Source organism: Wolffia australiana, chromosome 20 (assembly GCF_029677425.1).
Source record: "Wolffia australiana isolate 7733 chromosome 20, ASM2967742v1".
In the NCBI taxonomy this organism is placed as follows: Eukaryota; Viridiplantae; Streptophyta; class Magnoliopsida; order Alismatales; family Araceae; genus Wolffia; species Wolffia australiana.
Genome location: NC_135854.1, coordinates 6,305,390 through 6,320,192, shown reverse-complemented (window position 1 = coordinate 6,320,192; position 14,803 = coordinate 6,305,390). Strand labels below are relative to the sequence as shown.

The window sequence follows — 14,803 nt, the reverse complement described above, 5'->3', positions numbered from 1 at the left end:
AGTCACATCATATCATCATCCAGGCAATTCATCACATCTCCCGTCATTGGCCTCCCAGACCTGCCTGTGAACCAATGCATAGAGCTTCTTAGAGGGATAACATCCCATCACGTCAATCATCCCGACCCCTCGTCATCCGTCACATCATATCATCATCCAGACAATTCATCACATCTCCCGTCACTGCGCTCCCAGACCTGCCTGTGAACTAGTGCATAGAGCTTCTTAGAGGGACAATGTCCCGTCACGTCAACCATCCCGACCCCTCGTCATCCATCACATCATATCATCATCCAGACAATTCATCACATCTCCCGTCACTGCGCTCCCAGACCTGCCTGTGAACTAGTGCATAGAGCTTCTTAGAGGGACAATGTCCCGTCACGTCAACCATCCCGACCCCTCGTCATCCATCACATCATATCATCATCCAGACAATTCATCACATCTCCCGTCACTGCGCTCCCAGACCTGCCTGTGAACTAGTGCATAGAGCTTCTTAGAGGGACAATGTCCTGTCACGTCAACCATCCCGACCCCTCGTCACCCATCACATCATATCATCATCCAGACAATTCATCACATCTCCCGTCACTGCGCTCCCAGACCTGCCTGTGAACTAGTGCATAGAGCTTCTTAGAGGCACAATGTCCCGTCACGTCAACCATCCCGACCCCTCGTCATCCATCACATCATATCATCATCCAGACAATTCATCACATCTCCCGTCACTGCGCTCCCAGACCTGCCTGTGAACTAGTGCATAGAGCTTCTTAGAGGCACAATGTCCCGTCACGTCAACCATCCCGACCCCTCGTCATCCATCACATCATATCATCATCGAGGAAACTCATCACATCTCGTGTGAACGTGTGAAGAGAACTTCGTGGCGGGGATAATGCCCCATCACATCAATCGTCCGGAACCACTAGTCATCCGTCGCATCACCATTATTTAGGCAACTCGTCACGTCTCCCATCGCCGTGACGGTCTCCGGGACAGATTTTCCATCATGTCTTGGGGTGCCTAAGCTTGGGTGCAATGGTGGAGGATGACGTTATCATCCACGTGTCAGTCAACCAATTTTATTCATAGATTTTTATCCAAAAATAAGATAAAATTTTAGTTCTGAGCCGTATAAAATTAAAATTCTTGTAAATATCCGCAGGCTCAATATATTTTAAAATATCTCAATCTAATAAATATTAAAACCCGATGAATGACAAATAATTTAATTTTAAAATTTAAAAAATTCTCTTCTCGTCCGACGAAGAGAGTGATAGAAAGAGAAGATCAGCGAATCGGGGAAATGGGAACGATCTCTGCCAGTCTGCCGTATCTCGCGAGGAATTTCCCTGCAAGAAGAGATCTAGTACGTTTCAGATTGAGCAATTCTTCTCTGAGCAGTGTTCGTTGTCGTCGCCGAATTGGGAGTTCAAGAACTTCCGCAACGTCTTCAATGGCGTACGAGAGAGAGCTCGAAATAGCAAAGAAAGCGGCCGCACTTGCCGCCCGCCTCTGCAAGGTACCTTTTTATTGATGGCTTTTCAGGTTTTGGTTTTCTGCATTCAAAACCGATGGGTTTTGGGGAAAAGATTAATGTTACACGGCGTTATCCCTATGGGTGTTCATTTTTTTTTTTTGATTTTCTTCATTGTAGGAATTACATACAAGATATGTTTAAACTGAGAACGGTTCATTCGATTGAAAGGATTTCATGAACCGTCCTCTTTTTTGTAAATCATTCATCAAACTCTTAATAAAAAACCCTAGTAATCACTGCACCCATTTCAAGTTTCAATCCGCATTCTGATTTAATGTTGGCTACATGACTATGATGTTTCATTTTGATAAATTTCCGAGTTCAAGATTCCACCCATTCCAAGTTTCAGCTTGTCCAAATTTTTTCTTCATCGTTTCAGTCTGTACAGAAGGTCTTACTGCAGCCGGATGTCCAATCAAAATCAGATCAAAGCCCAGTCACTGTGGCGGACTATGGTAAGTAAATAATTCGATTACGTTTGTCTAGGTTGGGAATCGATGTGGTAATGTAATTGAGCCTTGAAGAAGTTCAAGTGAGACACTTATACGTTCCTAAATGCGATGGAAACAATTACAAATTGATAGAATTATTTATTTTTTGTCGTACCTTGTTATTCTACGTTTTTCAGGGTCGCAGGCGGTGGTTAGCTTCGTTCTTGAGAAAGAACTTTCAACCTCATCTTTTTCTCTGGTGGCTGAGGAGGTGATAAACTGAACCCATATTGTTACTGATATTAACATTTTGTTACTGATATTTATGGAATAATCATTCAGTGCAAAAACTCATGGAGTTATTTCTCTAGGATTCAGGTGATCTGAGGAAAGATAGTGCCCGAGAAACTTTAAACCGCATTACTGAACTAGTGAATGATACTTTATCCGAAGATGGTACATACCGAGTATCCTTGAAACCAGAAGATATTTTAGTGGCTATTGACAGAGGCAAGTCAGAAGGCGGCCCTTCAGGGCAACACTGGGTCTTGGACCCCATCGATGGGACAAAGGGGTGAGTTTCATGGCTTTTAATACCCTCAATTTCCTGTCAGCAATAGACAGATTTTTTTTTTGAACCATTCAGCAATAGACAGATACTTCACAAGTATCGTTTACGATGTGAGATTTGAAATTATAATTGCTCAGACCATGTTGTTACCTTTGCAACTATCTCATTGTTATCTTGTCCTGTCCCTTTGTGGTTCACCTGGCAGGTGAGATACCAAGTTGATCTCTGGTAATGCTTGCTGAAAAAATCATCATAGACAGTTTTTTCTACATCTTGAGTGGCGATTACAACTTTTTCATTGTTGTCCTCATCCTCGTCCTAGACATGACTTTGGTATTGAAAATTTTGTCATTGTCTCTTATCCTTTGAGTGAGGGTACCAGAGGGAGACTGATGAGGAGTGATGATGAGACAAAATCGTCGTCGTCATTGTCATCATATCTGTTGATGAGAGACAATGGCAATGATAATTTTGTCATTGTCATCCTAGCATGATGAATGATGGGTTCGATGACAACGTGCCACGGTCCTCTTGTCATCATCTTTGGCGTCGGCAATCACTAATATCTGTGTCCAATACCTGACAGGTTTTTGAGGGGAGATCAGTATGCGATAGCACTAGCCCTGCTTGACGAGGGAAATGTCGTTCTTGGGGTCCTTGGCTGCCCTAATCTCCCATTTGACGGAGTCAATGTTCAAGATAATTACAGTGGAGAAAGCGGGTGTCTCTTCTCTGCTAAGATTGGGGAGGGCGCCTACCTGGAGCTTCTAGATGGCTCTAAGCAGGCAAAGGTATTCGTCTTTCACAAAGATTGCTTTGTCCAGTAATCTTGATATTTTGAGAAATCAGAACTGGTTGGTATTAATTAATTAAATTAAGGGCCTAGTAACCATTTTCAATCTACTGTCTATTAGAAACAATTATCTATTGGATTGCTTAAATTCAGGTTCACGTCAGCGCTGTTGAGGACCCTGCAGAGGCATCCTTCTTTGAGTCATTCGAAGCTGCCCATTCCTCTCATGACCTTTCCAGTTCCATAGCCAAGGTATGTATGGACTATAGTTTGGAGTCAATGATGTCAAGCACAGGCGGAAGATGAAATCATCATTGCCATCATCCTTTGGTTTCTAAGTGCGATTAGTGCCATCATTTTCATCAATTATAAATCTAGACGAATGTTATCCTCATTGTCATCCATCGATTCCCAATATAAATATAGAGCATCTGATGTTGTCATGGTCACCATCATTCGTTCAAGACCAAACTGGATGATGATAAAAAATTCATCATCGTCCGCCGACCCTAGTGTGGATCTTGAATATGAAGCCTTCATCTACCTTTGATAACCGCTGAATTCGACTGTTGTAGAGACTAGGAGTCAAAGCTCCGCCAGTGAGGATCGACAGCCAGGCTAAGTATGGGGCGCTAGCAAGAGGCGATGGGGCCATCTACCTTCGTTTTCCTCGCAAAGGATACCGTGAGAAGATTTGGGACCATGCTGCTGGATCAATTGTCGTCACAGGTTTGACGATTTAATTTTCCTTTCCTTTATCGGCAATATTTTGGCCCTTTGAGGGAGGTGGGTGGGTGGGTAGGTAGGCAGGTAAGATTGGTAGGTAAGATAGGTAGATAAATGATAGATAAGTTGATATATAGGTAGTAATGTATGTAGGTAAATAAAGGGGTAGATAGACAGATAGTAAATGGGATAGATGGGTTGATCAGTTGGTAGATAGACGAGTTTGTAGATAGATGGGTTGATAGATTGACAGATAGTGAAAAAGATAGACAAATGGTTGCTAGATTGATAGACAACTTTGTAGATAGATGGGTTGATAGATTGACAGATAGTGAAAAAGATAGACAGGTTGGTTGGTAGATAGATAGACGAGTTTGTAGATAGATGGGTTGATAGATTAACAGATAGTGAAAAAGATTGACAGGAAGGTTGGTAGGTAGATAGACGGGTAGATAGATAGACAGGTAGATAGGTAAGTAGATCGACAGGTAGATGGAAAGATAGTAAAAAAGATAAACAGGTAGGTAGATAGAGAGATATATTGGTTAACAACTGTCCTATAAATAATGGTAAAAAAGAGAGAAAGATCAGTTGGTAGGACGGTAGAAAGACTGATAGATAGTCAGACAGACACACTGTTAGAGAGCTCTGACAGAATGACCTTTCGTGTCATCTTAGCTTTCTTAATATGTTTAGCCATTGCAACACTTCCAGAAACTGGAATGGTGCTCTGCTGGAAACCCAGTGGTAGACATATGAACAGAGAAGTCCTATGTTTGATGTCTAATCAATGATTGGTTGTAATCATCTTCAACTGACAAATTCACTGTATTTTTAGTTTGGACTTTGTAAGGGCAAGAACCTCGTTTCAGAGAGAGAGAGATTTTGTGGACTGCTGACAGTGGAATGCTTTAATGTCATTGTGCAGAGGCAGGGGGGGTAGTGACAGATGCAGCAGGGAAGCCCTTGGATTTCTCCAAGGGAAGGTACCTTGATCTTGACACGGGCATCGTCTCCGCAAACCCAAAGTTGATGCCCGCTGTCCTCCATGCTGTTCAAGCGTCATTAACAGAGAATTTTGATTCTGTTGGACGTCTCTGAACGCCCCCCTCTCTCTCTCTCTCTGATGCATCATGAGACAAATCTTTCTTGTTGTCTGGTTTTTCAAGAAGACAACGAATTATTGTGGCTTCCTGTATGATATCTCACTCTTGCTGTCTCTCTATCTCTATATCTCTTTCTGGTTGCTCTTTCTATATCTGTCCCTCTCTCTCTCTAGATTTCTTTCTCTTGCTTAATATCTATCTATCTGATCAGTTATCCCTCTCACTTTCTTGCTCTTTTGCTATTTCTCTCTCGGTCTTCTTGTCTCTCCACTGCCCTCCTGTTATGTCTATTTATCACTCTCTTCTTTTGGTCTCACTCTATGGCCTACTCTATTCCTTTCACCTCTGCTTCTCTCTTTTGCTCCCTCTCCCCTGCTATTTTTCTCTCTTTTCTCTCCTTTGCTCTCTCTCTCTCTCATCCTCCTTTCTTTTGACCAATTTCTCATAATTCCTCTATTGTCCTTATCTGTCATGCTCATTGAAGGATACCCAGTTGATCTCTGGGTCGGATACCTCACATATTTTTAAGGGGAGATCAGTATGCGATAGGAGTAGCCCTGCTTGAAAGAAGGAAAAGTCATGCTCAGGGTTGCTGTCTGCCCTAATTTCCCAGTTCAATCTGTCATTATTCTAGAGAATCATAGTACAAGTGGATAAAAGATGTGGCTTTTCTCTGCAACTATTGGCAAAGACATTTGGAGCGTTTAGATGGTTCTAAACAGACAAATGTATCAGTGATTGCATAGGAATCTGAAAGTTGTAAGATATTTTTTTTGATCTCATAATCTTGCTGTTTTTTGGAAATGAGATTGGTTGGTGACAATCAATTATGTAGATACAATCCCCAACCGACCTTGGGGTATTTCTATCCTTACGTGCTTGGTGTATTTTGCTATTTTCCCTCCATGAACGTTTCACTTTCAACAGTGGTATCCTTCTCTTTAGGAAGGCACCCGAGAATGAATAATTGAGTTCCAGCTTTATTCAACCCATCACCATCTCCTCCATTTTAATTATTTCAAAACCTTCTCCCAAAATATCCTCCTTGATAAGGACCTACATCATGATTCCTACCATCAATTAAATGATGAACGGTCAAGTTGTTCATATTTTTATATGAACATATTTTAATACTGTATTAGAAACATATTTTAATACTTGAAATATGAACATATTTCAAGTTGTTCATATTTTATAATAGAAACATTCCGCGTCTAGCTGCTTAATTCTAGGTTTGTTTCAATACTGTAGAGGATCCTGCCCTGGCATCCTTCTCTGAGTCAATTCAAAGCTGCCCACTACTCTCATGATCTCTCCAATTCCTTAGCCGAGGTATGTGTTGGTTTGGGTTTGGTCTATAGAATGACAATCATGTATAGATGATGATGACATCATCCTCTATCAGAACCATCAGATCATCAAGTGGTCATTGTCTCATCATTATCTCATTATTCCAAAGGGATGTGAAGAGTGTCTTTCTAAATGGAGAGATTCAGTAAGAAGTATATGTGAAGCAACCACCAGGTTTTGAAGATCTAGCGAAACCTGACTGGGTCCTAAAGCTACATAAAGCCCTATATGGTCTTAAGCAAACACCTAGAGCCTGGTATGAGAAGGTGAGTACATACTTAACTTCACATGGCTACAAGAGAGGCAGTGTAGATACCACTCTCTTTATTAAGAGAGAAGGAAAGGACTTGATATTAGTCCAAATCTACATTGATAATATTATATTTGGATCTATGAATCTAAAGTTATGCAAAGCATTTTCACGGCTCATGCAAAATGAATTTGGGATGAGTCTAATGGGAGAACTAAGCTATTTCCTCAAACTTAAAATTCTACAAAAAGCAAAATGACATCTTTATATGCCAAGAACAGTATACTAAATAACTTTTGAAAAAGTTTCAAGTAGAGGATTGCCAAGCAAAAGGCACTCCCATGAATCCAAGTACTAAGCTGGACATAGACATCATTGGTCAAAGTATTGACAAATGGATGTATATAAGAATGGTTGGATCCCTACTATACTTGACAGCTAGCCGACCAGACATACTTTTTAACTAATGCCTTTGTGCTAGGTTTCAAAGTGATCCCAACAAATTCCATCTAAAAGCAGTGAAGAAAATATTACAGTACCTCAAAGGGACAGGATTTGGTACCCTAAGAATCAATATTTGATATTGATCAAATTCTGTGATTCAGACTGTGCAGGATGTAAAGTTGATAAGAAAAGCACATGCAGTACTTGTGCATTTCTTGGGGGTTGCCTCATATCATGGACCTCTAAAAAGCAAAACTCAATAGCTTTATCCACAGCTGAGGCTGAATATATAGCAGGTGGACGATGTTGCACTCAAACTCTACGGGTTAGGTAGAACTTTGAAGATTATGGGGTTACATTGAACAAAATACCTAAAATGTGCGACAATACAAGTACCATAAATTTGGCCAATAACTCCATCATGCATTCACGAACGAAGCACATTGGAGTGAAGCATCACTTCATTAAAGATCTTATATCAATAGAGGTGACATTGATTTTCACTTCATATCTACTGAACATCAACTTGCAGACACCTTCACTAAACCTTTAAGTAAAGATCGGTTTAACACTCTACGGAGAGAGAAAGGCATGACTCATGATAGAGATTTATAATGACTGCCATCCACAATTTTTTTATCTACGTTTTGTTTAGATCCATTAAGGAAAAGACATCAAATTTGATGGTCCTACTCCTCTTAAGGATCACATTAAACTGAGACTCTTGGGGACTCTACTCGTGATATACATGGATTTTTAGTTTTTAATATACTCATATAAAAGTTTTTGATTTCTTTCACTTATTAAATGTATTAAACTATATCAATTCTTCTTGCCGTAATTCATACACAAAGCAAGTATTTGTTTTTCTTTTTTTTCGTGGATTCTCCCAAATTCATGTCTAAAACATTATTATTGTTGTATTGAATCTTTCCCTATTTGTTGATCTCCAATTTGACTTTCCCTTGCTGATGAGAATATCTGGGGTATGCAGGCTATTTGTTAGGGGGATATAGAATGTTGGGGGAGCTAGAATGTAGGGGGAGCTAGAACTTAGGGGGAGCTATCCTGATATTTTCTATCATTTTCAAAAAGGGGGAGAAAAAAATATGAGTGTTGTGGTATGTTTTGAAATTCATAAATAATGGGGAGATTGAAGATTAAGCTTTAAGGGCATTTTAACGCAGTGCTTTAATATGTGTTTTGATGAATGTTCAAAATAATGCATGCTTCAGTAAGGGTTGTGATCAAAGCACAATAGGCTTTCGATCAACTAGTTGACTGATTGTAAGTGAAGATAAAAGAAGAGCTATAGTTATATTAAAAGGCTACTTAGTTTGACCATACGCTGAACAATGTGAATGATGTACTTGGGACTTGTAGTTTCTATGACATGAAGACAAACATATTTTCTAATACTCTTTAAATATTTTGTGTAAATTTTTCTTCATTTGATTTGTTGAATAACTTGTTCAAAATACTAATTACTATCTCCAAGTATCTAATGGTGAATTCTAATTCTAATTCTATACATACAGTTTTGAGCCCTAATTTCAAACGACCTTCTCCTTTTCCTTCAAAAATTATAGTTCAGATGCTAGAGAGATCTCTCAATTTCTGGAGAAATTATAAAGCACTATTTGAACATGCTTTGAAGAGATCATTTTTTCTGACATAAATACAAGTCCATAGAACTTGGAATCATGTTTTCTGTGTATGGTATTTTATGATTCAAAGGAAAGAAGGATGGCATCCAATCTTCGCACTTCCTCCACTCTGTGATAAGTTTACAACCTTTAGAATAACTTTCATACTAATTCTGAGCTTTTGTTCAACATATAAATTGTTGATAACATCCATAAAAAACTAAAAAACTTAGTATTGTATCATTTGGTTGAGTTTAGAAAGAGTTATAGAGATTAAAAGTCGGACACGGAGGGATTGGGCTGTAAACTAAGGACATGGAAAGATTGATCTCTAGAGATTTGTCTGAGTTGGTTTTGAAAACTTTTTGTGAGATAGTAGTTGAGCAAAATTGTGTTGCAAAACTATTCCAAGTAAAATCATCACATTTGGTGCAGGATTGAAATATATATTTGAGTTTTAAGTGTCAAAGGTCAAACACAAATCAAGAATTTCATCCAAAGAAATTTGTGGAGAAGAAGACTAAAGAAAGAATGACCACAAACAAGGAGGTATTACTGAAGGGAGGTCGTAATTATATTTATGAAATTTTATCTCTGAAGTAAATATTTTAACATAAAAATATTCTTGTTGAAATACTTAAAAGTGATCCGTGTCTTAAATACTCTTTTAAGCAGCCATCAATACTAAGTGCTGTTCAAGAGAATACATTATTCAAAAATATTCTGTTATTGCTAGATTTTTGTGATCACTCAGGTTAAAGCTTTGGGGCCAAAAGAAGAAGGCTTTGATGACCAAGCCGAAATAGATCAAGCAACGTCATTCCGTGGAAGTCTTTTAGGGTTGAGGACGACAAAGCTTCATCGGCCTTTTCTTCTTTCTTAATATCCTTGTCCTGCTCTACTTCCAAGTGATTTTCTAGGGGGCTACACACAAACTCGATTAGGTCACATCATCACCTCGCAATGGATACCCCCGAACAACATTAAAGATTAATCTAAGCTGTCTAAAAAAATATTTGTGTCTCCCATTTCCTTTACCTCATAAATGAGGTAATTAAACCTTACGCTAATTAAAAAATATAATAATAATAGAAAACCTAATTCACCCCCCTTGAATTACTCCATGGCCATCTAAACTAACTAGATATTTAGGGAGAACGGCCTAAATATGTTCAACATAGGAAATCGAGATGCACAGCGATGATGGCGGGGGAAGGGTTGAAGCGGCAATGAAACTGTACGAGGCTCGTTTCGTTCATCTCTCCATCTCGCCTCTCTTTCTCTCTCTAGATCTCTCGCACTCTCGCCCATTCCACAAAGAGTGAGCCGATTTCTGGCTGCCTCTTCTCTTTGCGCGTCAGGTAACCAAGAATCAAGTCCAAGGGCCAGTTCAGACCGTAAACAAAACAGACTAAAACCGCAACAACAGATGTTAATGCACCCAACATCAACACATGCAGTCTCGCTGGTGTGATAGAGCCACAGGTGCCCATAGGTACACGCTTGGGTGGCGTTGTTTTGATGATGATTGACCATCTTGACGCACTCGTAGATGCATCCCACATAAATGTTACATCTTGCTAGTAGTATACAAAAACACCAATCCTAGGCACACTCTTCCCGACGGTGGCAACCAACATTGTATTGCACATGAAGCAAGTCTGCACACGTGCTTGGTTTTCTATTGTAATGATGGGTATGTCATGGCCAATGGTGGGATATATGTGCTCTATGCCCATCATGGTCCTTGGTAAGAACATATGTAGAGCTGATGCTGGCCTTTTTGAGAAGCATTGCGTGACGTGGGTTGTATCGATGCCTGGTGAAGAGGCCTTGTAATTGGCACCACAGCCTGCAGATGCTAAATATGGTGTCAGATCTGACAGAGGCATTAGATCGCATCCTTTGCTGCCACATGCACGTAGTGCAACAAGTGGAATTTACATTCTAGCCGTAGGTTGGAAGAGATGACCAGATATTTTCGACACGGTGCCTTGCTGCCATCGCTGATATAATGGCCAAGCACTAGATCACTTAGTCTATGCATGCAGCCAAGCACAGCCGACTCTATAAATTTTCTTGGCTTTATAGTACACAATATTGTCTCTCAAGATTCCGATTTCACTCCTTCAAACTATAATATACTTAAAGCCTTTCCTTAAAATAGACAAAATCTGCTTGACTTGTTAAACAAGATCAAGGCCAGTGCGCTGCTAAACTATGAATTTTCCCTGGCAAGTTTAGCCACATGACAAGCAGTGGTAGCATGAAGTCTCTAAAGTAGAAGGTATCTATTAAATGTTGAAACACCTGAAGAGATGAAGGACGTCATTCCTAATTTTTTTATCACACTAACTTAATGAGGCATTGGGTCGACAAGAATTCATAGAAGAAAACTTTGTGATATGTCATGCAAACTGAGGTGGACCCTCCAACTTCATGAGTCATCAAGTCATCAACGATGAAGTTGTTTGACAAGATGAGGGTGGATATCATGCAGGTTCTAACAAATATTGAGCCTACATCAGTCACAAACAGATGTAGCCTATTGGGATAACCATTCATTGGACCAATGCCTTTGGAAGTATCGTGAATGTGTCCATGAGATATTTATGCTCTAATAAATGCATGATGATGATCAATGGTTGGGATCCTCTATGACTTATTGGAGTTTGGTATAGAGTCAAAGGTCAATATGTGCTTCTGCAGAATGTAGAAATTACAACGAGTTTTTTCCCTACATGATCTCCATTACATGTATGCATTGTGATGACAAAAAATGCATTAACCAACAAAAGAATATTACTCATATTAAAAAGAAAATTACACAACAAAAATATGGGGTTCAACACCAAACAACACATTTTGTGCATCACATGTAGTACACATGGTAGTTCAATCAACACTGAAGGGTTTTGTTATCCATACTATGGCACCCACAATGGAGGAAGAGAGCAATGTTAGGATGACTACCAAACTTTATGAAAATGACTCTGATCTGGACGTGGGATCAAACATGGAAGACTCATTGGAGTGACATGCCAAATCTCTATGTGAGACGTTGGCCAAGGTAGAACAATTATTTGGGATATTCATCAATCAATAAAGTGAAAACTAGATTTTGTATATATGTATAAGATGCTAAATTGAAGCTAAAATTACTTCTGCTTGACTACCTGACACAATGAAGCCCTCCTAGATACTAGAGGAAGCTATTATCAAGTAAATTAGTGTAGGGACTGGTTACAATAGTAGGAAGCATAAAATAATCTCTCAAGAAGAATAGGAGCTAGTTACGGAGTTTTCCTTCCTCTTGAAATGTCAGTGTACAAAAAAAAATCAAAAACACTGTTCGATGAACTTATTTGTATATTATGTCCTCCTCCTAGTGCATGCACGAATGGAACACCTAGACAACATCATGCCATGGGTCACTTAATGCACATTCTTCAGTTGGAGTTAGATGCCCCAAGATGACCAAGCATCACAACTACAGGCATCATAATGCACTGAAAAATTAAATAACTATGAGAAGTTTCTGTATAACAAGGATAAAATTCTTGCTATTACAACACGTAAGCCATTTTTCTAGGGAAAAATAGTTGATGATGCATCCTGCTCAAAGGTGGTGGCATAGGGTTGACATATTCTCCTTGTTGTACGACCAACTATCCAAGACAAAAGTGAGACATACATGGCCCATCAACAATGACTGTCAAGGGCCTGGGTGAATTAAGCCTTCCATATTGAACACACTACAAAAAGAACATCACCAGCTTCGTTGGAATGACTTCAACACCTCCCTATGTACTATGCACCAAAGAGGCCGTGAAACAACACCCACATTGGGGAGGGGCTAGTTCATAAACTAAAATTTAGGATTTTATTTTATGTGGTTATTGACGTTGTGTTTTGAACTGAATAAATAAATTTATAAAAAGGTTAAAAAAAACATGGCTAGTTTCTGATGGGTAAGGATCATGTGCTGAAGGAATGGTGATTACGACTCTTGTTATATTAAATCTCAACAAAAAATGAGAAAATATATTTATAAAAGATGAGTTAGAGAGATGAGGGATTAATATAAAGGACAATAGATAGGATGTAGTGATATAATAGATAGAATTTGAAAGAGAGGGATGGAGGATGAAGTGACGATGAGAAGATAAGAAGATAGAAATAGAGATTGATAAGTTTTGGAGGACATAAATACATTTGTAAGTGGGATAATGACATGATGATAAAACATGGTGATAGGAATGACATAAGACTTTATAGAAATGATAGGATCTGATGTGATGTGATGATATGATGACGATGTGGATGATGGATATAACATAATAGTGTTAACGAAAATGGGACATTGCAAAGTTGAGAAGGCTGAACCTTGGTTAGATCTGCTGTTGGTCACCTCACCATTACCTAGTCACCTCGCTGGCTCAGTGGCCTCACCATCATCCAGCTCCACACCACTTCCAATTGCCTCTCCATCAAAGATTGCCTCACTGCCAGTCACATCTCTACCACATGTCCCTTGCTGCCTAACTGCCGCTTGTCACCAATCACTTGTTGCTCGTCATTCGCCCCAGCTTGCTTCAATGAAATAGTAAGTTAACTTAGGTTTTACCAATACTGGAATACCCATTTAAATATAAAATACAACCATAGTTTTGTTTATGGATATATTTCATTACCCAATATCCGTTTCCATTATTTGATATCGGGACATGAAAAACACAAAAAACTGGGGGATGTCGATGAATAACAGACCTCATTAGAATGGAAAAGTCACATTATCCATTGTCTGATATAACACTAAGTCAAGATGATAAAATAAATCCTTCTTCGATATCACAATTAAATATCCAGTTTTATATTTGTTAACTGAATGGTGGCACTCAAATGCACATTAGCACGTTAGAACAACTAGCATGAAGAGGAACACTCGTTCCAATGGTGCTCTTATCACAGACACCATTAGAAGTACTCGTAGTAGAGGAGAGTCTAAGGAATGTATGGTTGCCCTTGTGAGAAAACTACTGTCCCAGTGAGATGCACATGTTGATTTGGTGATAATTTGGAATGGTAACGTTCATCTTTTCTCTTGCTGCCAGCCTTCACCAATTTTTCCTTTATAATACTTCCTCTGATAACTGATTGTTCGCTTCTACTGGACAATAGTGGTAGTTTATGGTGTAGAAGACCTCTGATATAGTTCATAATTCATGATCCAATATAGTTGCCCCCATGGCAGAATGATTCTCCCACAAAAGTGTCTGATATACATCCTACTTCATCTCCATCACCTGGGCCACAATATCCATCAATTTATGATTTTTTGTATCCAGCTTCTCAACAGACAAAAGAGTCACATAGTCCATGTGGTCTCCATCTGGTCTATCCCCCTTGGCATCCACCCAGTGACCGTTTATGCTTAACAAGTCACAACTATTCTCTGTAGTCCATGCGTCCCTCGTGAACTTCACTGTCTAGGCACCAGTGATTATCTCCTGATTACCCCTGATTTGATGACATTTTTACTTAATTGTTTTAATCAAATTTTTCAAAATGATATCCGATTGGAAGACTTCGAATCTTTCGATCAAAAAAGGTCTTAGATCGAGTTTGATCTAGATTTTTTGTTCGATTTCGTTTGAAAAATCGAAATCTATCATATTTTATTCGAACTATTCGAACGTAAACAAACAGTTTGAGAAGAAAACAACCTCTCACGTGACCTCACTCACTCTGTCTCTTGTTCGTTCTCTCTCTCTCTCTCTCACGTTCGCTCACTTTTTCTCTCTGTATTGAAGAAATAACTTGATGTAAGAAATCCAAACCCAAGATTCTACTGTATAAATGCAGAATATAACAACTCAGACAAGATGAACATGTCGGCGTATATAGATAGATAATAAGAACCTCCTTATATCACCAGCGTGA

At 39.2% G+C, this 14,803-nt stretch overlaps 1 protein-coding gene across 1 annotated transcript; it reads left to right on the top strand.

The window, feature by feature from the left end:
* Window positions 1-1,257: 1,257 nt before the first annotated feature.
* LOC144716169 (3'(2'),5'-bisphosphate nucleotidase 1-like) lies at window positions 1,258-5,283 on the top strand. Its single transcript, XM_078591242.1, has 8 exons — window positions 1,258-1,525; window positions 1,923-1,998; window positions 2,172-2,245; window positions 2,346-2,548; window positions 3,132-3,336; window positions 3,492-3,590; window positions 3,914-4,067; window positions 4,993-5,283. The coding sequence occupies exons 1-8, from the start codon at window positions 1,310-1,312 to the stop codon at window positions 5,163-5,165; spliced, it is 1,200 nt and encodes a 399-aa protein (XP_078447368.1). The 5' UTR covers window positions 1,258-1,309; the 3' UTR covers window positions 5,166-5,283.
* Window positions 5,284-14,803: the final 9,520 nt, after the last annotated feature.

What these genes read in the sequence shown, in the direction of transcription:
- LOC144716169 (XM_078591242.1), top strand. Translation starts at nt 1,310, where the DNA reads ATGGGAACGATCTCTGCCAGTCTGCCGTATCTCGCGAGGAATTTCCCT. An exon ending in TTGCCGCCCGCCTCTGCAAG is followed by an intron (nt 1,526 to 1,922) that starts GTACCTTTTTAT and finishes TCATCGTTTCAG; the next exon opens with TCTGTACAGAAGGTCTTACT. An exon ending in ATGGCTCTAAGCAGGCAAAG is followed by an intron (nt 3,337 to 3,491) that starts GTATTCGTCTTT and finishes GCTTAAATTCAG; the next exon opens with GTTCACGTCAGCGCTGTTGA.